We start from the raw sequence: 24,216 nt of genomic DNA on the forward strand, positions 1-24,216 counted from the left end.
CGTCCAAAGATTTTGGATTGGGTTTTGGTCTGGAGATTGGCTAGGCAGCTCCAGAACCTTGATATTTCTTTTTATGTAGCCAATCCTTGGTAATTATGGCTGTCTGCTCCGGGCCATTGTCATGTTGGAAGAAATTTTTAATGCTCTAACTGAGGGAATGAGGTAATTCCCCAAAATCTCAGAATGCATGGCCCTAGTCATCCTCTCCTTAATACAGTGCAGTCGTCCGGTCCCATGTGCAGAAAAACACCCCCACAGTATGATGCTACAACCCCCATGTGTCACAGTAGGGATGGTGTTTTTGGGATGGTACTCATCGTTCTTCTTCTCCAAACACTATGAGTAAAATTAACCACATGACTTGCTCCCATGACTGCTTTGGATAATCCAAATGGTCATTGGCAAACTTAAAACGGGCTTGGATATGAGCTGGTTTAAGCAGTGGAACCTTCATGCCATGTATGATTTTAAACCATGACATCTTAGTCTAACAGTAACCCAGGAAATGGGGTCACAGCTCCTTTCAGCTCATTGACCAGTTCCTCCTGTGTAGTTCTTGGCTACTTCCTCACCTTTCTAGGGCTCATTGAGACCCTACGAGGTAGATCTTGCACGGAGCCCGAACTCGAGGGAGATTGACAGTCATGTTTAGCTTCATCAATTTTCTAATAACTGCTCCAACGGTGGATCTTATATAACCAAGCTGCTTCGTAATACCCCTTAACCCTTTACAGCCTTGTAGAGGTCTACAATTCTGTCTTTGGACAGCTCTTTGGCCTTTGGTTAGTAATTAGAGTCTTCCTGACAGTATGGGATGGACAGGTGTTTATATGCAACTAACCGCCTCAAACAGGTCAAACAAGTCCAACTCCACTCCACATATTTAGGAGAATATGTGGAGTGGAGTTTGGACTTTTTAAAGGCGACCAACAGGTCTTTGTGGCTCAAAATTCTAGCTAATAGACAGATGTTCCAATACTTATTTGCAGTAGTATAATAAAATAAATTGTTTTTAAAAATCATACACGTTGATTTCTGGATTTTTTTAAGAATGTCTCTCACAGTGGACAAGCACCTTCCATGAAAATTTGAAACCCGCCCATCATGTCTAAGTGGGAGAATCGCAGTGTGTTCAAATACTTATTTTCCTCACTGTATATACAGTATGTATCTCTCATTTACATGTATATTATAATTATTACATTTGCAGTGTTTTAAAGGGAGGATCACTGTATTGTATTTTCACAATTTAAAGGATGTTTGTCTGCATACATTAAAAATTCCCATTTAATGTGACTGTTTTTGCCCGTCCTAAGGAGCACCTGAAGGCTTGGAACTTTTTATATTCAGTCTTAAGTGTATTGACAGCAACAGAGGTTTATCCCTATTGCTAGCCACTAACACAGTGATATACTGCGTAACCGCTCTCTACACCTTTAATTGTCAATGAGAGTGCAAGAGGAACAAAAGAAGAGCGACAATAGGTTCAGGGGACCAGGTAATGTTCTGACATGGACAGGGTTGATATGTTAGAAAACATTTTGAAAGCATAGCATGAGTATTTTTTCCCCCTCCACTAGCAAGCACCCTAGATGACCGCCTGTCTCGCCTGTGCTGATGGAAAGGAGACATAAGCAGTTGTATGGGCTTCTGCACACATTTGTCCATAGACAAACAAGACCGAGAAAGTCTTTCGTATGCAGCAATTGTTCTGTAGATTACAGTAGAGTAAGTAAAGGTGAGTTTCCCTCAAGTATACAAAATCATGCCACCTATTATTATAATGACTCTTGTTATTATGTACAATATAATGGTAAAAAAGATGCAAGGTGGTTAGCACATCGGCTTCTGGGAGTATCCCATGTGGAATTTGCATTGAGCACATTTGTTTTCTGCAGGTACTGCTGCTTCCTCCCTACATTAAAAAAAAAAGCAGAAAAGCAGAAGAAGATGACTGAAAATTTTATTGTCAAAAATCTCCATAATACACATTACACTCACACAAAACTACACTTTGAATGGTAGAGATGACAAGTTCTAAAAATGTAAAGCTTGTATAGTTTCGTAATATGAACAGACGAGGATCTTTGGGATGGAGGGATAGAAACATAAAGCAATGATACAGTCAACACAGCAAGTACCTAGTTTACTTACTGTAGCCTAAATGTTACTATTTTGACATAAACTGTAAAAAGAAAATCATTCACATCTGTTTTGTGTGTTTTTGTGTGGTATGACATAAGATAACGATGTAAGTTGTCTGTTCCATAATGTTTGGGAGACTGGGTCACTTTTTCTTATTCATGATGTTGTTGCAAATCCAGTTCATACCATCCTGTCAGGGAAGAAAAATAAGATAACTGCTTGCAACCATTCAGACGTGGTTTGGTCGAGTTCCATTAGACAAGAAATAACCATAGGCAAGTTGTCAAGCTGACCTGAACTCCTTCCCCAGACACAGCTGAGCAGGCCTGAATCTGCCACTCACGGTCCCTGTACGTATGAAGGTTTAGCCCTTCAGCAATCTCACTGGCCGGTGAAGCTGTGGCCAGATCTTGCTTATTAGCAAAGATGAGCACCGGAACGCCCTTCAGATTCTCCTCGTCTATCAGCTCCGACAACTCCTGCAAACAAACAAGAGTGGGCTTTGGATGTTGTGCCTTCCTTTCAAACTCCCAAAATATGTGTGCAAGGTTCATTGAAGGCTCTTATTGGTCAATAAATGTATAAGTGTGAACGGCAATGTCCAGGAGAATACAGTTGACGGGATTTAGTTATGAATTTTGGATTATTTATAAAAAAATGTATGATGTAAAAACATTTTTGCCTTTAATATACTTTGCATAGTAAATTATTGTACAGTGTTTGTTGGAGGCAGGAATTTGAGCACTACTTGTTTTGGTGTGCAAAGGGTTAATGAGTGTGTACGTGGAGTGGGTGTGTCTCTGTCACCTAATTAATACCACCTGTGACTACCTGGGAAGGTTTGATTGAGGTAGGAAGAAGAGAGGCAGAGTGCCAATTTTCTGTTGACCACCAGCATTTCATCTGCTAGTATTCCATCCAATCGTATTCAAATTCGCTCTCGTACGCTCATGTTTGATACGTTTATGTTTGGTTCACTTGGTTTTGTGTGTGTTTAAGTTCTACACGATCACGGTGCACACTATTGCTATACAGTGTATATACAACCCCTAGCAAAAAGAATGGAATCATCAGTCTCGGATGAGCACTCACTCAGACATTTTATCATGTAGAACAAACTCAGATAAGAAGCTTGGAAAAAATAATAATTTAGTTCAAAAGTGAAACTCTCTAGCATTCAAAAACACCAAAAGAAATGAATTTAAAAAAAGTCAAGAATCTGCATTGAATAAGGCAGGGGTGGGCAAACTATTCCACAAAGGGCCGCGGTGGGTGCGGGTTTTTGTTGCAACCCATTAAGAGGACACATTTTCACCAATCTGCTGTTTTACAAGTGCAATCAGTCGATTGCAGTCAGGTGCTTCTCATTTCTGCTGAAACCTCATTGGTTATACTATCTGTGCTGGGTCAGTTGGAACAAAGACCAGGACCCACTGCGGCCCTCGAGGACCGGTTTACCCACCCCTGAAATAAGGTGTCAAGAGTCAAGAATCTGCATTGGACAAGCTAATGACGCTGGAACTTTTGTTTGGTGCTGTTCCAGTGAGATTTACAAGGATGATTGCCTAAAGAAAACATAAAAATTCTCTCAGTCCTTGATGATATGGGGCTGCATGTCAGGCAAAGGCACTGGGGAGATGGCTGTGGTTAAATCTTAAGTTTACGATGAAATTTTAGACAGCTTTCTTATCCCTTCAATTGAAAATATGTTGGTCATTTTCCAAGATGACAATGCATCATGCCACAGAGCTAAAACTGTTAAAGCATTCCTTTGAGAAAGACTCATCCAGTCAATGTCATGGCCTAAAAATAGCCCAGAATTCAACCCTATTAAAAACCTGTGGTGGAAATGGGAAAAAATGGTCCACAGCAAGGCTCCGACCTGCAAGGATGATCTGGCAACTGCAATCAAAGAGAGTTGGCACCAAATTGATAAAGAATACTCATCAAGTCCATGCCTCAGAGACTGCAAACTGTCATAAAAGCCAGAGGTGGTGTAACTAAATACTAGAGATGTGTTTTGATTGTTATTTCTTTGTTTCTCATGATTCCATATTTTCTTCCTCAGGATGGAGTGATTCCATATGTATTTCCCTGCAATTGCTCATAAAAGTAACATTTACTGACCACCACAATGTTTTTTATTCATTTCTTTTGGTGTTTTTGAATGCTAGAGAGTTGCACTTTTGAACTAAATGATTATTTTTTCCAAGCTTTTTATCTGCGTTTGTTCTCCATGATAAAATGTCTGAGTGAGTGCTCGTATGAGACTGGTGATTCTATACTTTTTGCTAGGAGTTGTAGTAGACAAACGTGTTATCCGTTGAGCTCGAGCGGATGGGAAGTGTCAAAAGTAGACTTGAGTAGTCATGTGATCAAACGTTTGATAAATGCGATCACATTAAAACAATAGACAAATGAACGTCATCGGATGATTGTCCCAGCCTCACGCGAGTCTTCTTGGATGCAGCGCGTCTGTCAGAGCCTTGTTCTCCCCTCTATGTGAGTAATTGGACACTCACACAATAGTGGTTCCTCTACTTAACAAATGGATTTGTTGTGGAAGTAGTTTCTGACAATTCCGTAAGTATAGACGCGTTTACCGTATACATGCCCTAATTTGTTCAAAGCTCCCTAAAATTAAAATTCAGACATAAAACTTTTATAAAGCCTAAAAATGCACCAAAACATATGACATACATGTAACAGTTAGATTCATTCATTAATTCATTATTGCACAATAAACATAAAATGAGAGTGGTGCATAATTTAAAAGGCAAAGAATAAAGAGTAAAAAATACACTCATGGCCCAAGGGACGAATGACGAGGACGCTGCGATACATGCACATACATTAGAGGTCCTTCTTCGCCAATTGGATGCTCGGCAATAGCCAATGACAGAGCAGCAATAAGTATGTTACGTTCAGTAGCAGCCCATACTGTACTCTTGCCTTCGTATCCTGAAATTTCTCTAGTAACAAGAGGCAACATTTTCCCTGTAGAGGTGTGTCGTACCTGAAAATTCTGTATCCAAAGACGTACATAAGTAGACGTACCACTGTATCAGTGCAGTTTTTGGCAGCCCTTATAAAATTTCATTTGAGTCTAAGTCTTTGGGACAATAATAATTATTAGTCTTAGTCATATTTTAGTTTGTCTAGTTTTTATTAATGAAAACTCAAGACTAACTCAGTTTAGTTTTAGTCGACATTTACTCAAAATGTTTTCGTATGTAAAATTAAAAACTCCAAAAATGAATAAAGGTTTCCAAATATTTTGATTGAACATTGACAGACAAGCACATACAACTTGGTGATAATACACACAGCATGAAAACAGTACATTAATTTCAATGAATTTTACCCACCTGGACACCACGAACTGTACGTAAAAAAAGTTGTCCGAGAGTTTAGGAGGACGCTTGTCGTTAGCATTAGCCTAATGCTAACGCAAACACAGACCTTTAAAGGATAAAGCAACATTGCATATCCTCTCTGGCCAAGATAAGAAAACAAATCATACTGTGTATGCGTGTGTGCAAGCCTGGAGACTGGAGAGAACACACTGATGAGTCGGGGCGAGTGGTGAAGCATGTCATGAGTGATGCAACCATACACTGCTACGATGCAGGCTAACTACACATAAAATATCACACATTGTGAAGATGTAACGGAAACTATTCCGCATTTTCGTCTTGTTGTCTCGTCAGACAAAAACTGAAATTAGCCTCGTTATGTTTTAGTCTCCCAAAGCACGTTTTTAGCTCGTTATAGTCTCGTCGTCGTCATGAAAAAAAAAACTTCGTTGACGAAATACTTTTATTATAGTCATCGTTGACAAAACAACTCTGGTCTGTATACTATTTAGACAAAGCAAACAGACATATACAAGTGAGGGAAAAACATGTAAAATGGATACAATCATATGCCTAGGTAAGTTCAAATCTCACATTTTGACTAAATTGCAATTGTGTGCCAGATAGGAAGTGTTCCAAAATGTCAGTGCGCTAGCAAGAATTTCAAAATCCAACTCACCAGGCCGGTTTCTTCAAATCGCTTTTTGTCCGCACTGTCAATAACATAAATCTGAAAGAATAGAGCACCGTTATGTTCATGTCATTTGCACGTCAGCTTCAGGCAGTGAACTTTTAATAAACACATAAAATACTCATTATTCTTCAGCAAAATTTATGGTACCTTACCAAAAGATCTGTGTTTTCCAGGTACTTTTTCCAGAAAGATCTGATCTTCCTTTGCCCTCCAATATCCCACACGTTAAGTTTCATACCATGAGAAGCAACACTCTTTATGTTAAAGCCCTGAAAAGAAACACAATGCCATTGATATTCACTTTGTTTAAGCTTGTAGCTCAAAGTGTCAGTACACGGAGGAGTGCATTTGTTGAGTTCAAAAGTATCACACCTTATTTGTGTGTCAGCAGGAATGTAACAGGGGATTAAATAGTGCGGTCACTATTAATGGAATCCGTTGATTCTCCCCCCCCCCCATTTCAATTTAGGTAGTTGAACAGCTAATAATCAGATGTGAGAAAATGACTGGAAACTGTTTGCGAGTCATACTTGATTTACATGTTGAACTTTAGCCCTGAAGGACAAACGTTTGTGATGTCATTGTTAAACATTTCCCGCATTGCAACATGGTATTATGCTGCAAGATGCGTATTTTACATGTAGTTTGATTGTTTTGCACATTTGAAAGAGGATTTAGTGAGACAAATAGTTTCCTCCTGCTGTGTGGTTGATAAAGGAAAGTACTGCAAAAAAAGAAACAAAATGGTTTCGGGCGTTAAGGAGATTAAACCAAGGGCGTAGGTTTGGTCTCAACATTGGTAGGGACGATATAACAGCATAAACTGTATGTACACTTTTTGCTGGGGACAGGACATTAATGAGACCAAACAGATAGGGTGAACGGGGTGTAGGGCTACATTTCTTATGAATATGAACCTAATTAATTGATCGGCTAAATGATCAATGCAAATTAAATCTTTATTGAAATAAACAGTGGTTTGAAAAAGTATTTGAACCATTTAGAATTTCTCACATTTCTGCATAAAATCACCACCAAATGTGAGCTGATCTCTGTCAAAATCACACAGATGAAAAAACTGTGTCTGCTTTAACTAAAACCACCCAAACATTTATAGGTTTTCATATTTTAATGAGGATCGTATGCAAACAATGACAGAAGGGGGAACAATAAGTAATGAAACCATCACATTAAATATTTTATGCCCCCCCATTTGGCAGCAATAACTTCAACCAGACGCTTCTTGTAGCTGCAGATCAGTCTGGCACATTGATCAGGACTGCACATCGATCTTGGCCCATTCTTCTCGACAAAAACTGCTGTAGTTCAATCAGATTCCTGGGATTTCTGACATGAATCACTGTCTGTAGGTCATGCCACAGGACCTCAATGGGGTTCAAGTCTGGACTTTGACTTGGCCACTCCGAAAACGTGTATTTTGTTCTTCTGAAACCATTCAACAATCCAAGTTGATTTACTTCTGTGTTTTCGATCATTGTCTTGTTGCAGCATCCATCCTCTTTTTAGCTTCAACTGTCTGACAGACGGTCTCGGGTTTTCCTGCAAAACATCCTGATAAACTTTTGAATTCATTCTTCCATTAATGATTGCAAGTTGTCAAGGCCCTGAGGCAGCAAAAACAGCCCCAAATCATGATGCTTCCTCCACCACGCTTCATGCTGGGGATGAGGTGTTGATGTTGGTGAGCTTTTCCATTTTACCTCCACACATGACTTCGTGTGTCACTCCCAAACAATTCAACTTTGGTTTCATCAGTCCACAAAATATTTTGCCAAAACTTCTGTAGAGTGTCCAAGTGCCTTTTTGCGAACATTAAATGAGCAACAATGGTTTTTTTTGTTTTTTTTTTGTCAGCAGTGGCTTCCTCCGTGGAGTAATCCCATGAACACTATTCTTGGCCATAGGTTTACATATAGATGATGTGTGCACAGAGATATTGGACTGTGCCATTGATTTCTGTGATTACTTCTCTGAGTATTCTGCGCTGACCTGTTGGCGTCTTCTTTGGTGGACGGCCACTCCTTGGGAGGGAAGCAAAACTCTCTCCATTTGTAGACAACTTCTCTGAATGTTGGATTGAAGAACATCCAGACTTTTAGAGATGGTTTTGTATCGTTTCCCTGCTTTATACAAATCAACAATCCTTGATCGCAGGTCTTCAGACAGCTCTTTTGACCAAGCCATGATGCACATCAGACAGTGCTTCTCATCAAGACATTTCTTACCAGGTGTGGTTTTCATAATGGCAGGGCAGCTTTAAACCACTCATCAGTGATTGGGCACACACCTGACTTAAAATGTTTGATAAAAATTGGGTTCAGTTGCTCTTTAAGGCTCCTTAGGCAGATGGTTGACTTATTTTCCCCCCATCTGTCATTGTTTAAATGTTATCCTCATTAAAATATGAAAACCTATAAATGTTTGGATGGTTTTAGTTAAAGCAGAGACTGTTTTTTTCATCTGTGTGATTTTGACAGAGATCAGACAGAATTTTTTAATATAAAATAACGGTATAGTAAAACTGCATAGTTTTGAGTAATCAGAGAGATCTACTACTAATATTCACCAACGTTGGCCAGGACCTATTCAAAATTGTGGATTTACAGCGCCATAAAAATGGGAACTGTAACCTATCATCTACTAAAACGACCCGTTGCTCAGGGGAATTGCATAATATTGTACTTACGTGACAGTAGAGTACATGTAGATGGAGCGGTTTTAAGATCAGGTGACTTTATTTCATTTTTAAATGATGACAATGGTGGTGTTATATGTTTTAAGAGTGTTTTCTGGGCCTCTTGGGGCCCGCGGGGCCTAGGGTGAGGCTTGCTGTCCCTTGCCGGTGGGGTGGACGCCCCCTGGTCGCCGGCGCTTGGTGTGGCGCCTGCTCGGGGTGCGGGGTGGGTGCTTGGTGGGTGGGGGGGGTGGGCGGTCGCGGAGGCGCCGTGGGTGGTCTGGGGCGGGGATTGATCGGGGCCCTGACGCTTCTTCCGCCCTGGGGCCGGTGGTTCTGGTGGACGGGGCCACGCCCGCAGGAGCCTGCCTCTTAACTCACGCACTTCTCACTTCGGCACTGTAAATATTTTTCACCCTGGCACTTACATGCCCATACATTTCTCCGGGGAGAGTTGGGACGGGGCTTTACAGTCCCAGCCCGACTCCCCCCTGTTTTTAATGCACCACACACCAAGGTTGTGGGATGGTTGGGACCTGTTGGGGGGGGGGCCTCACGGCTGCCTCCTCACCACAGGCCCCGCCATCCCTGCACCTTTTTTAAATGCACCACACACATCATACTCCACAGGAGAGCTCCGGCAAAGGGCGGTGGGACGGGCGGCTGGACAGAAACTCCATGCTGCGGTCCCACTGCCCCAAGCCAAGCTCTCCTATTTTAATGCATACATTGCACTACCCTCCCCTCACACCCCCATCACGGTGCTGGGTGATGGCTGCCAGTCGGGAACCTGGCAGCCACAGTAATAGGGTGGTAGGTGGGTCCCACACTTTTTCTATATGGCGTGGCTCCCGGGGTGTGGCCTCCCCTCTGCCTTGGATGCCGGCCGCGGGAGTGGGTTGGGGGGTCGGGTCTCCGATCTTGCACCGCCCCGTGGCAGTTCCTGGGCGTTCTCCTGCCTCCGCCTTCCCCTCTCTTCTCTGGCTGGGCATCCGCCCTGCGCTCCGTCGCGGGTCGCTGGCTGGGCGCCGGTGTATCAGCGGGGTGTCGCCTGCACCGGCGGGGGACCCTGCCTTGCCTGGGGCTTGGTGGGCCGCTGGGGGTCCCGTGGCGTGCCGTGCCGGTTGGGGGGCTGTGGCTGTGGCTCGTGGCCCGGGTGGGCGGGCGGGGGTGGGTGTAGGCGTGGGGTTGGTGATGCGTCCCCTCCTGCCATCCCTGTAGGCCGGTGGATGGGCACGCGGGTGGCCCGGGGGACCACCCTGGGTCCCGGGGGGGGGGACGGTGGCTCCTTTGCTGGGCGGCGGGAGGAGGGATGGGCTGCGCATAGCCCCCCCAACCCCCCGAACGCCCTCCCTCCCCGGGCTGGCTGGGTGGGGGCTGTGGCCCTGGGTTGCCGCCCGCGCGGTTTCTCCGCCCGTCTGCGTGGCTGTCGCGCGCCCGGTGGGGCTTGCGTGCTGCTGGATGTGGTAGGGCATGCTCGGGTTGGGGGTTCCGGTGCCGGGATTGGCGATGCGGCGGCGTAGGGTTGGTCGCCAACGGGCTTACACTCATAAGAGATTCACACGATTACTGGGTTCTAGATCACAGAACTGATTTGTGTACACTCTACCCCTTTCAATCACTTAGCTTATAGTCTTATAGACACCCCCACCCCCATTCTCCTCTTTCACTGGCCAATTGGCCCCCACATGGTGTAAACCGGAAATACATCTCGCTGACGATAGCACCAGCATATTAGTAACTAGTTTAGATGTTCAATGTATTTCTTGTTGTTGTTTGTGTATGTGTTTCTTTTCTTTCTTCTCTTGTATTTCTTTTCTTCTGTCCCCCCATAATCCCTTCCTGTTCACTGCTTTGTCATAATAAAAAGGTATTTTGAAGGATCACAATGGGAGTATGTCAGACTCTCCATGTGAAACATTAAAACTGTTCAGAATCTGGGCACTTAGACTTCCATTTTCTGTGTCAAACAGCTGAACAGGACAGGTTTAAAAAAAAAAAAAAAAAAGGGTGTTTTCTGAGAATTGGGAACAACGCAAGCACACGGAAGTCAACTGCCTTGCCGCTCGGTCGGAATGCATTTACCGTAATACTTGGATTATTTTGGTGCGCTAATTTTAAGATCTGCTCATTTATCCACGGGACCACCGGGGTGTCTGCCCGTATGCCAGCCCGCCCTTGTCTGAGATATCACCCGCTAACAGTTCGTCATGTCTTCACTGCCTGCCTTTAATTTTGTGGATTTCTTGCCACCCAACCGACTGAATGTACCATAATTTTCGGACTATAAGGCGCACCTGACTATAAGATGCCACTCACCAAATTTGACACGAAAATGGCATTTGTTCATTGATAAGCCGCACTGGATTATAATCAGCAGCTGTCCTCACTGTATTATGGGATATTTACACAAAAAGATATCAACCGGTAACACTTTATTTGACAGCCGCATTATCAGACTTTCATAAGACCAAATGAACCACCATGAAGCTTTGAATCAATTGGCTGTAAAGCTTCATTGCTTCAAGAAGCTTCATTTGGGAGTCCCTTGGAGGAGACAGTCAACCTCTGTTGCCACCTGCTGTAAACACTGTTGTCGTCCAATTTGCCTCCTAGCAATGCCTAGCATGCATTGCTGTGCAATGCATGCGGCAATTTATCTCACTTTAGGATGGATGTAAAAGATCCAAATCGGACAAAAATGGCGTTAATGACATATTTTGTCGCATGACACTTGATGACATCTGTCATTAGCATTCAATAATGCCCATGATAGTGTCATGTCATAATTATGATGGTCATATGGCAGTATTGTGACGCCATTGTCAAATAAAGTGTTATCTATTAAGCCAAATAAATCAACAAATAAGCCGCACCGGACGATAAGCCGCATTCAAAATGAGGGGGGAAAAGTAGCGGCTTATAGTCCGAAAATTACGGTGTGTCAACGAGGTTCCTCCAATCCCTGACATTGGCTTTTGTGAATGGATCAATAAACCTACACAAACTCATAGACATGCAAAGCTACCAACAATAACAAAGTGTGCTTATATGTACATATCAATAATACACACATGAACAATTATTTCATTGCGCATTCTTTAACAAGTCAAAAGTTATCTCAATGAAATCACTACTCTGAGTGGGAGTGTGCACCGGTCCATATTAGTTCCTTCATTCGTTTCCTTTGCTAAATATTGGGAGATCTATAGATTTATATCTTTTAAATATGCTGTTCAATTGATTTTAAAATAATCTCATGCTCAAATCTGTACATAATACTTGCTTTCTTAATTTTACAGATATGTGGTTTTAGTACCTTTCCCCCTTTTACATAGATTGTTATACTTTTTACCAGTAATACTTTGTCAATTTAGAACTCAAAAACACAAAAGAGAATGAAAAAATATATATATATATATATAATTTTACACAAAACTCAAAAAATGGGCCAGACAAAAGTATTGGATCCCTTAGCCTAATACTTGGTAGCACAACCTTTAGACAAAATAACAGCGAACAACTGCTTCCAGTATCCATCACTGAGTTTCTTACAATGCTCTGCTGGGATTTTAGACCATTCTTCTTTGGCCAACTGCTCCAGGTCTCTGTGATTAGAGGGGTGCCTTCTTCAAACTGTCATTTTCAGATCTCTCCACAGGTGTTTTATGGGATTCAGGTCTGGACTCATTGCTGGCCACTTTAGAAGTCTCCAGTGCTTTCTCTCAAACCATTTTCTAGTGCTATTCTGAAGTGTGTTTTGGGTAATTGTCCTGCTGGAAGACTCATGACCTCTGAGGGAGACCCAGCTTTCTCACACTGGGCCCTACATATGCTGCAAAATTTGTTGGTAGTCTTCAGACTTCATATTGCCATGCACACGGTCAAGCAGTCTAGTGCCAGAGGCAGCAAAGCAGCCCCAAAACATCAGGGAACCTCCGCCATGTTTGACTGTGGGGACTGTGTTCTTTCCTTTGAAGGTTTTGTTTTTTCCCCCCCTCTAAACTCTATGTTGATGCCTTTTCCCAAAAAGATCTACTTTTGTCTCATCTGACCAGAGAACATTCTTCCAAAACGGTTTTGGGTTTCTCAGGTAAGTTTTGGCAAACTCCAGCCTGACTTTTTTATGTCTCTAGATCAGAAGTGGGGTCTTCCTGGGTATCCTACCATAGAGTCCCTTTTTATTCCGACGCCGACCGATAGTACAGGTTGACACTGTTGTACCCTCGGACTGCAGGACAGCTTGAACTTGTTTGGCTGTTAGTCGAGATTCTTTATCCACCATCTGCACAATCTTTTATTGAAATCTTTCATCAATTTTTCTTTTCCGTCTGTCTAGGGAGTTTAGCCACAGTGCCATGGGCTTTACACTTATTGATGACACTGCGCACGGTAGACACAGGAACATTCACGTCTTTGGAGATGGACTTGTAGCCTTGAGATTGCCCATGCTTCCTCACAATGTTGCTTCTCAAGTCCTCAGACAGTTCTTTGGTCTTCTTTCTTTCCACCATGCTCAATGTGGCACACCCAAGGACACAGGACGGAGGCTGAGTAAACTTTAATCCATTTTAACTGCCTTCAAGTGTGATTTAATTATTGCCATCACCTGTTATGTGCCACAGCTAAGTAACAATTGCTGTTAATTACATATATTAGAAAGGCATTTCATGATTTTTCAAAGGCTGCCAATACTTTTGTCCGGCCCATTTTTGGAGTTTTGTGTACAATTTTTCACATTCTCTTTGTGTTTTTTCATTGCATGCAGAATATATCAAGATATTACTACCAAAGCATTTGTAATTGCAATCATTTTCAGGGAGAAATTGAGCATTATCTGACAGAATTGCAGGTCTACCAATATTTTTGGCCAGTACTGTATATGTGAAAGCTGATTGGATTTAGTTGGTCATATGGTAACTAAAATGGAAATGATACACAGACAGAAGCTAGGCAATAACATTTATGCCTGGTGAGTACAATATACTACCAGTATACTAAATTTAATTTTCAGTTCCATACACAACGTAAAACCAGGTTATAATGTAGTGTCTACTTTAATCTTTCACTTGGTGCTGCCCTCACCTGTGTAGGTGTGATGGTGTTAACATCCTCAGAGGCAAGGCTCTTGAGCAGGGTGGTTTTACCTGCATTATCCAGGCCCAGAAGAACTATTCGAACTTCCTGCTCGCTAGTTCCCTTCAATTTCTCAATGACGGAGAGTAAGCCCTGTATTGGGAAAAAAAAATGAGGGCCTCAATGTGTTGTCTGTGTATGGCAGGTCATACATTATATTAATGATAAACAAAAGTCAGTATTGATTATTGAAAGAATAAAAAAAAGCAGGTTTCAATTTTTATTTCGTACTTTTAGTAGACTATCAATACAATAACAAATAATAAAGAAATTATATTCATTGCCACACTACTAACAGAAAATACAAAACTGCACTATTAAGCTTAAAATAAGGTAAGAATATGACTTCCTCCTGATTTCAAGTCAGTTACTTTAAAACACAGAGCTTGCACATAGTCTAAGCCCTGTTTGGTAAGACATAATCGGAGGCTTCGTTTAGAATAGCACCATCATTCATGTAATGATGCAGGATGTAACATGATTAACTCAAGTTAAGGTACGCTAAATTGAATGCAATCATTAGCACGGCTAAGCTACTAAAAATGATCACGTTAAATTAGGAAAACTGAACATCAGGTATTCGCAATTAGCTCTTTTTTTGTTTTTAAACTTTCTCAGAGTAAACTATCAGCTCTTATAAATGTAGAGAGAAATGCATAAAATTTGATTAATCAAATACAATTTGAACAAGTACAAAAAAAGTTGTCTAACCTGTGGTTGAATCGCTCCACTAACCTTCTGAGCTTCTCCCATGGTAGCGTCTATACTTTAGCTTGTCTTGAAGGCCGATGCTACATTCTCCAATGAGGCTCACTCCTGAGCGTTACAGGTTAGCTGTCCACAAAGATAAACAAGCTTCTATTTTTCACCTGCTTCCTGCTCAGTGAACCTGTTAAGGTTAAGGGTGTGCGTGTGTGATAGTTGCCTACCTGGCAATCGATGGCTTCAAACCATCAGTGTGGAGATGGCAAACAGGAAGAGGGGGAGGGCGAACGGGAGTCGGATTAGGAGGCCAGAATTAGCCCTAGGTGTCCATACAAAGGCTACTCACTCCATCCATTTGCTCACCCCCTTCCTCAGTCCATCCCTCAATCTCCACGTCGCAGTGGCTTTACCTGGATTATCTCCTTAGCCACCTGCTATAAGAGGAACCCAGTAAACACTCACAGTCTCACACACATTATCACACAGTTGGGACAGTCTGCCATATGGCAGAGGGCAGAATGCTGCTAATGCAGAAAAGCAAAGATGAGGCTTGTCAGTATGCATGAAGCCCAATACTTTTAAATCTCAAAAGGATTATATCAATGAACGTATCCCTGAGCCGAAGCACTGACTCGCAACTCATTGCCGCATCCAATCCTCTCTGGTAGAGGAGTTGATATCACCATCAGCTCGTGTATCTTTTCCACAGATGCCTCTCTAAAGCTGCACTGTGTCTGTTAGAGAGCGTCCTGTGAGCAGAGCATTCAGCAGGATTAGTCTCAGCACGCCTGGTTTGTGGATTAAAACATTTCGAGGCTCTTTTGCTCAACTACACAAGCTATCTGCTCAGTGGGCGTAGCCAGTGTTTGACGACAATGAGATGTACTATGGCATGCAATTGGTTTTGAAAGCATTCACCCACACCAAGGCCTAAACCAGGGTTGTCAAACATTCGGTCCATGAGCCGGAAACTGCCTGCCATGGTCCAATCTGACAGGGGTTATCCTACCTGACAGGCATGCTGTAGCTCATTCATATTGTACAAACAGAATCACATTTATTTGCACGTCGGCTCCGTAAAACTGGACACTTGTCATTTGTATTTTCGTGTGCGTGCACAGCAGTGATCCATTTGGCACCGAAAGTTGCATCGCGGATTTTAAAAAAATATTCATCACAGATGAGAAAAATTAGGAATATATGGCGCAAAAGTTGCCCATGCGCTAGCAGAAGGCAGGGAGAGCTCCAGTTGTGGAATGTAATGAAGTAAAAGTACTTTGTTACCGTACGTAAGTACATATATGTGTATTTGTACTTTACTTGAGTACAAACATGAAGTGGTACTTTTCACTTTTACTTCCCTGCATTTTACAGCATGTATCTGTACTTTTTCCTCCACTACTTTTCAAATTGTCGCTTGCGTCATACGTGACGTTACTTTTTTGTTGTTTTCTTTTTTTCTCATTGTGAATTTAGTTTAATTTTCATACCTCCGGCGCAATCGACAAGCCCCGTGCACCTATACCGTAACTGAGCACTAGAGGCAGTTGAACAAGATATTGAGGAATAAAAACCCACCACACTCTTGTACAGTAGGTTGCAGTATGCATCTGATAGTTGCTTGCAATCCGCCAGTAAGATAAGTTTTGGAGTATTTGAGTATTTTCTTGTGCAGAAAATTTTATTGCTTGTTTTTTCGATTTTGCACAGTTTTAAATAAAACTGAGCAGTCAATGAATTTTCCGTTTCTTTTTATGAATATTGACTCAAATCTCTGCAAGTATACTGTATATATAGGGTATATATATAGGGTATATATATATAGGGTATATATGGGGTGTGTGTATATATATATGTATGTATATATATATATATATATATATATATATATATATATATATATATATATATATATATATATATATATATATTAGGGCTGTCAAACGATTAAAATTTTTAATCGAGTAAATTACAGCTTAAAAATTAATTAATCGTAATTAATCGCAATTCAAACCATCTATAAAATATGCCATATTTTTCTATAAATTATATATATATTCTGTAAAATAAATTGTTGGAATGGAAAGATAAGACACAAGATGGATATATATACATTCAACATACGGTACATAAGGACTGTAGTGGACATTTCACTCTACTGTCATTTAAATCTGTCTATGCTGTCCTCACTCCAAAGCGTCTACTTTTTCCAAAGCTAGACAGCTAGTGAACGACACCTTAAAAATTAGACTTCTTCCTTTTTCATATGATTTATTAATAAAATGGCCTCAAACCATTGTCCTCTTTAGACCGTCGTAAAACTACAAAAAAAAAGTACATAAGCATTGCATTAGCAACAACGTTAGCTTAGCACGCTATACAGGTTCACTAAACATAAACAAAAAGCGTCTCATACAAAAAATACAACATTTCGCTTACTAACATAATATGTACATTCTTTACAACAACCATACTTACGGACAAATCTTGTCCAATGATCATATAAGCACAACATTATCAGCCCGAGACGTCGTGCAGCCATAATGAACTGGCAAGAAAACAATAAACCATGTCGCAAAGCGACCACAAGAGTTCGCTGTTGGACAGCACAAAAAGCCTTGCTGTAAAACTTACCAAAAGGCAGAATGCTTTCTGAGCGGGACATGTGCGTTAATTGCGTCAAATATTTTAACGTGATTAATTTAAAAAATTAATTACCGCGCGTTAACGCGATAATTTTGACAGCCCTAATGTATATATGAGAGATTATCGGCCGGGCCGATTATCGGCGCCGATATTTGGCAATTTGATGTGTATCGGTATTGGCCTTTTTTTTTTTTTAAATCCAACAAGCTGATATGAAAAATATCAATTTAAAACTGGGTTATTTCGGCTCAAATGCAGCCGTGCCTCCCTCTCCTGCACTAGTATTCACTGCATCCTCTGATTGGTTAAATGGTAATTGTAACTGGAGTTACCCTTGTATTGCGCCTTTCCACCTATTTAAGGTACTCAAAGCGCTTCACACTATATCCCTTAGACGAGGTCTATCAGGGCAAAGAATTGAACCCCCAATTCATGTACTGGGGAACGACTAATCTACAACCGAACCATGTCAGAATGCGAGTGTAATAGTGATGAAGCAAATTTATTACATTTTTACTTCATTTAATAATTAATAATAATAATTCTTTGACCCCTCAAAATACTTCCAAATCGCGTAATGTTGGCTGTGAGCCAGTAGCTTTGTTTCTCACCGTGTTATGGTGACGTCACCACAAGAGGACTATGGTTCTTCACACTATTCGGTGGTAAACTTTCATTCTTTTTAACCGATAACTGAAAATTTAGCAATTTTAGCTATTTTTGCCTGAAGGTTTTCAGTGCCGAATTTTCGGTCACATCTGTAATTGTATTGAATGTATTTTATTCACGTTGCCAACTATTCTTTAATGGGCTGATATTAATATATGCATTTGTAGGGTTTTATATACAGTGTATCACCAAAGTGAGGACACCCCTCGCATTTCTGGAGATATTTAATTACTGTATGTCTTTTCATGGGACAACACTGACAAAATGACACTTTGACACAATGAAAAGTAGTCTGTGTGCAGCTTATATAAAAGAGTTCATTTATTTTCCCCTTGAAATATAGCCATTATTATCTAAACCCCAGGCATAAAAAGTGAGTACACCCCATAGAAACTACGTACATTCCTAAATGTCCATATTGAGTACTGCTTGTCATTTTCCCTCCAAAATGTCATGTGACTCGTTACAGGAATGCTGTCATCATTGCTGCAGAGATTGAAGAGGTGGGGTGTCAGCCTGTTAATGTTCAGACCATATGCCACACTCTACATCAAATTGGTGTGCATGGCTGTCACCCCAGGAGGAAGCCTCTTCTGAAGACGGTACACAAAAAAGCCCGCAAACAGTTTGCTAAAGACATGTCAAGAAAGCACATGGATTACTGGAACATGTCCATGACCATGAGACGGGCGGGCTTTAAGTTTAAAATATGTGAGTGAATAATTTCACAAACTCTTTTTTTTTTTTTTTTTTTTTTTAAAAACTAAATATTAGACATCATTTAATGATTCTAAGCTAAAAATGATAGAAATTTCGATTAATAAATATAATTACTTACCTTCTTTTTATGGCTGGGTTGAAGCAAAAGCGGTTGTGCGGTGTCTGTAAACGGGGGTCTCCAGGGTAAAACGGACAAACAAAAAAATAGTTCAAGGGCTTCATGCGCCATGAAACTGATATGGCAGCATATAGACATATTGTTTTATCAAACACAACAGTTCTTTTGGCTTAAAATACAGCAGTTTATTTTAAAGAGGAGTGCAAGAGCAGAAACTGCTTTTTCAGCCTTGTCTGTTTACCGCTATATAGTTTTTATATTTTTTTTTACTCAGCACAACCTCATCTATATGAACTGCTATCGTTATACTTAAGTAAAACCTATTAGATGACCATCTTTGGCCAAAAAAGATGACACGAAAATCATTAAATTCAGACTAGAACAACACTATAAAATGTCACCCGTCCAAAGAGCATGAGTATCCTCCAGTGGAGAAAAAACATTGTTACCTTTCTGACTGTTATAAAGGAGTTACGACCCACCTCTGATTTCAACTTGGAACTTTGATTTGCCATGTGGACACAGTGCTTGTGTGGGGCTTCTCATGCCCTCACCTCACAATTGATACCAATAACAGGTTAATTAGACTCACAAAGTGCCTATGTTAGGTTAAATACTGGCTTTAAATTGTTTTTCTTTGTAAGTGCGAATGGTTTGTTCATTTAATCCATTTAATCCAGCACATTACCCATCCAACTCGGCACATGCACTTTATTTCCAGCTATCGCTTGCTTTTTTAACAGTGACACCAAGCGGCAATACTCATAACAACCACTGGAAATGTTCACAGTGTGTTGCCATATGAAGACACTTTGTTTTTATTTTATCTTTCCTCCAATCAGCCTCGCAGCATCCAAAAACACAGCTTTATTGTAAAGCAAAACACCAAGATAATGGATTACCTGTGCTGGATGAGTGTTGGTTGCTTAATTTCAATTTGTCACCAAAACTGATTATAGACACTGATACAAATGCAAATTCACAGTTAGCCTATAATTGAATAACAGCAGGGCTGAAATTTGTGCAGTGTGTTGGGAGTCGTGACAACGAATCGGAATTCATTATCGCTGTTTTGCTGCGAGTCATGTTTTCTTCACACAGAGGGATGTAAAAGACAAAAACAAGTCTCACGATGTAAATCCAGAAGATAGATGGATAGATCTTTTGTCCCATCCACAAGGGAAATTCACTATGAAGTAGAAGCAGCCCACTGCGACACACTGCCTTTGCACACAAAATGATACTTGAAGTGCAACATTGGAGAAGCAACATACTGTATTATTTTAATCAGGTCATGCAAGTGCCTCCCACGCTGTATTTGTATGCACTGCTGCTTTTCAGTGCACAGCCTGACATTAACCATTTTCACTAATGTGCGCCAGGGGGCTGATTACTAAATTCCACTGTTTGCACCTTTCAAGGCCAAAAATGGTGCATGTCTGTTTCCAAGATAGAATAGTCATGGGAACACAAGAATTTAATTTGATGGCGAAATGCTAATAAGGAACATTTCTGTCTCAGATAAATAAGCTTTTACAAATATGTTTCGCCTGACTGTGCCCTTTCTAAACTGTCTCGAAATTGCATTCCACACTTTTGTAATGTGTGTAGTTCAGCTCTACCACTCCCAGGACACTCGTGAGGATAGGCTATTATGAATTATTTTCTGTAATAACACGTGTCTGTGTTAAGAAACAAAAGCAGTTTTTGGGCGTGCAAATGAAGACTACAACAACTGATTGATTAAAATCGATGAATAAATTAATTGTCAACTAATTTGATAATCAAATTTTTGCTGGCAGCTATGAGCAGTCCTGTTTGGGTCCTTGTTGGTGTCTAATGTGAAGATGTGCGAGCCAGTGTTTAGAGCAAGAGAGAGAGTTCACTGCGACACTCAGGTTGGGTTGTTGAATCAATAAAAGAGTTAGGGGCCGTTTACATGGGGACTTTCCAACAATATGAAAAATTTCAAATGTGCATTTATATGGTTTGGTCTCCATTCGAACAATGTCGCAATTCTGCATGAAAACGATGTAGTATTCATGCCAGGCCCTAGGGGGCAGTGCACATTTACAAGGCGACAGCGAAGGATGCACTTTGACCCCACCAAGCTCCTCAGCCGGATGAAAACATGCCACCCCCTCCAACCAATGCATTTTTCTTTTGCTCCCAAAGGCACAAAAAAATGGAAACATTCAACATATTTAAATTTTAAAATATTATTAAAACGGTAAATTAAAGCCGATGTTCCGCCATTTAATGTTTTTAATGTTTAATAGCACCGCTGCGCACACCCATGTGACGTGTGCGAGTGCTTACGTCATCGAAGCGAAGGGGGTTTCCATTCATATGAATGCGCTGCGACCCCCCAAATCGAATTGTTCCACTTTGGAGGCAGGATTCGGAAATTTGCGTCTTTGCCCTCCGTCTTCGCTGACACCATATGCACCCGAGGCCATCCTGTAACTCAGTCATTGCGTCTTCGTGTCGCAGTTGCCATGTTAACTGCCCCTTAGATTGCCTTTTGTGTTGTTACATCTAGTGTGCCTCCGTCAGAAATGAATAAATGAAGCCAATTGAATTGGTTATATTCTTTGTTGATGAGCCATGACTAATTATGCTAATCAGTGTCTTAAGTGTCCGTTTGTATTGTGTTTTGGAGAAGCATATTCAAATGAGTTAGATAGTAAAGTTCTCATTTCTTTTTATAAAGAAACCACACACATAAACCCATTCATATAGCAGTTTTATATTCTCCTTTCAACGCAAACTCCTATTCAAACTGTTATTTGTCATACAAGAGAGTGTGCTTTGAAATTGGATTTGGATTGTATTTATGAACAACTGTTTGATAAAGAAAACTGATTCATGACAGTCTGCCTCCACCTTATTCAAAATGTTTTGTATAGTTTGTTTAAAGAAAATAAATGAATCTAAATACAATTTATATCAGCACTTTGTCTACAAGAAATGAAAAGTCAATCAGCAGCACTTTTTTATTTGAATGAAAAGGACTTTTACTGATTTGTGTACTAACATTTTTTTTTTTAATGTTTTATTCTCAGAACCTTTATTTAAAAAATTAAAAAGTTTTAAATACTTAAAACAATACAGTTGTAGACTACAGTTACAGTGGAGCACAGAGAGAACATGCAAAATCTACAAAGGACGCTGGAAGCTTGGGATTGAACCCTGGAGCTCAGAACTGTGAGGCAGACATGCGAAATACTCTAACATCGTGCTGTCTAAATGAACTTATGACAATAATTGGATTAGATTGGTTGTGAAAGGAACATTTTATCTTTGTTCTGCAATGTTTGTTTCAGCAGTGGAAATATTAATACCGTAATTTCCGGACTACAAGCCGCTACTTTTTTCCCTCATTTTGGGTCCTGCGGCATGTGCAATGATGCAGCCAATTTGTGTATTTTACTGACGGCTGCCAGGGGCGCTCGAGCATGGAATGTGGGAGTGAGACACGTGGAATATATGTGTCGAGGAAGACGCTAGTTTGCACTACTACCGGTAGTTTAACTTTGTGCGTTGTGCATGAATAGAGGTGGCAGACCCTCGTCTTTGTGCATGAGTAGAATTGGCAGACCTGCATCATGGAAAATGCTAGAAGAAATTAAATTGGCCATCCGAGTTGCATGGGAAGCTTTGATGACGAGCGGCGAGAGATCGTTTGCCAAGCCTCATGCGAAGAGCAGCTTTTGCACAGGTTTGCCGGGGGAGCCTGGCAGCGTGAAGCGCGAGGAGGACGGCACAGGCTGGGAGTGAATTTGCCTCATTATGGGAGACATTGAAGGCGACAGCGAAGTGAGAGACTGAGTAGGTGCGTGGCGAAGTGCATCTGAGCATCTTCATATCCGACACTGAGGGTGAAGGCTTCCATGGTTTGAATGCACAGGAGGAAGATGAAGATTGCTAACAAAGACTTTTATGTTTTTATTAACCAGCACAATTAGTGCTGCACCGCCATGCTGATGCTATGTAACTTCCATGCCGCTGCTATATAACTGCCGTGTTTGCCGGCGCTGTTTGGAACGAAAAGTTAAGGTGTGTTATTAAAATTTTGAAAACTGTGTATTTTTTTGTCAATGTCTCTTGTTACTAAGTGGGCACATGAGGCTTATAGGCAGGAGAGGCTTATGTAAGTACAAAATGGTTTTTCCTTTAAAAATGTACTGGGTGAGGCTTGTAATCAGGGGCGCCCAATAGTCCAGAAATTACGGTATAAATTTTGTAATATCCTTATAACTCTGGATTATTTCGCTGCTCCAGCAAGGAAGGGGGCCACTGCCATCCCCTCCAGGACCAGGGTGGGCCTCTGGACTTTCTGCGACCCCACTAACCAACCTTCAGGGAAGGGATCAGGGGACGCGCTACCGGTCCCCACACCCACCCCCCACCACCGCTGGCCTACCCAGCCCACCAAACCGACATGGCACACCGCGGGACCCCCCGCAGCCTGCTAAACCCGGAGCAGGACAGGATAACCACCCAGAGTGACCCACCAACACTCAGCCGGTGACCCGCGCCAGGGCCCAAGGTGGATACTCGGTAGAGAAGAGAGAGAAGGCAGAAGCAGGAGAGCACCGAGAAGCCGCTGTGGGGCTGTGCGGGACCATAGCCCCAACGCCCCACCCACCCCCATAACCGGCAGCCCAGGCCATAAAGAAAAGTGGGACCCACCTACCGCCCTATTACTGTGGCTGCCAGGTCCCCAACTGGCAGCCATTACCCAGCACCTCAATGGGATTGAGTGGTGAAGATAGTGCAGTGTATGCATTAAAATAAGAGAGCCCAGCTGAGAGCAGTGGGACCGCCGCAAGGAAGTTCTTCCCAGCCGCACATCCCACCGCCCAACGTCGAAGCTCCCCCGTGGAGTATGTATGCGCTGCGTTGAAAGAGGTGCAGTGATGAATGATCATGTTTCACTACGATTGCTAGACGTCCAATTGGACGTTTACTGCCGTCAATGGCAGCCAATGAGTTAATATTTAGTACATTTTGAAAACCTGTTTTTTTTTTTTTTTTTTTTTTTTTTTTTTTAAATCTGATTCCAATCATGTGTTTCATTATTAAAAAGTCCTTTATACTAGGTGTGTTCTGTCCCTTTAAGGAAATGCCTTCTAATACACTTTGGCTTAATGTCTTATATTTGATGTTACTAATAGTTTACTGTATCAGGACAGTAAATTTATAGGGAGATAAAGCCACCCCAGGCCACCTCATAGGGGCGCCAGTGCACTGCCTAACAAGCTATCCCACCTCACCTGCTGTGCATAGTGTGCAACACCCCAGTGCGCATGTCCAGTTTTAGTGACAC

General features: G+C 41.5%; 1 protein-coding gene across 4 annotated transcripts; it reads right to left on the bottom strand.

Annotated features, from left to right (window-relative positions):
- Window positions 1–1,817: 1,817 nt before the first annotated feature.
- On the bottom strand, window positions 1,818–15,338 carry arl3l1 (ADP ribosylation factor like GTPase 3, like 1). Of its 4 annotated transcripts, none has more exons than XM_057850521.1 (7): window positions 14,956–15,338; window positions 14,762–14,860; window positions 13,976–14,119; window positions 6,348–6,464; window positions 6,181–6,231; window positions 2,439–2,624; window positions 1,818–2,335 (listed from the first exon to the last, which is right to left on the bottom strand). In XM_057850521.1, exons 2-7 carry the CDS (start codon window positions 14,777–14,779, stop codon window positions 2,288–2,290), a joined length of 564 nt encoding a protein of 187 aa, XP_057706504.1. In that variant the 5' UTR covers window positions 14,780–14,860; window positions 14,956–15,338; the 3' UTR covers window positions 1,818–2,287. The 4 variants fall into 4 exon arrangements, with proteins under 4 accessions (XP_057706504.1, XP_057706503.1, XP_057706502.1 ...); XM_057850519.1 differs by having other exon boundaries at window positions 1,829–2,335; window positions 14,738–14,860; window positions 14,956–15,182; XM_057850520.1 differs by having other exon boundaries at window positions 1,819–2,335; window positions 14,762–14,991.
- Between the last annotated feature and the right edge of the window lie 8,878 nt (window positions 15,339–24,216).

Source organism: Corythoichthys intestinalis, chromosome 11 (assembly GCF_030265065.1).
Source record: "Corythoichthys intestinalis isolate RoL2023-P3 chromosome 11, ASM3026506v1, whole genome shotgun sequence".
Lineage (NCBI taxonomy): Eukaryota > Metazoa > Chordata > Actinopteri > Syngnathiformes > Syngnathidae > Corythoichthys > Corythoichthys intestinalis.

What these genes read in the sequence shown, in the direction of transcription:
- arl3l1 (XM_057850519.1), bottom strand. Translation starts at nt 14,779, where the DNA reads ATGGGAGAAGCTCAGAAGGTTAGTGGAGCGATTCAACCACAG. An exon ending in GTGGAGCGATTCAACCACAG is followed by an intron (nt 14,120 to 14,737) that starts GTTAGACAACTT and finishes TTCCCAATACAG; the next exon opens with GGCTTACTCTCCGTCATTGA. An exon ending in GATTTGAAGAAACCGGCCTG is followed by an intron (nt 2,625 to 6,180) that starts GTGAGTTGGATT and finishes GTTTGTTTGCAG; the next exon opens with GAGTTGTCGGAGCTGATAGA.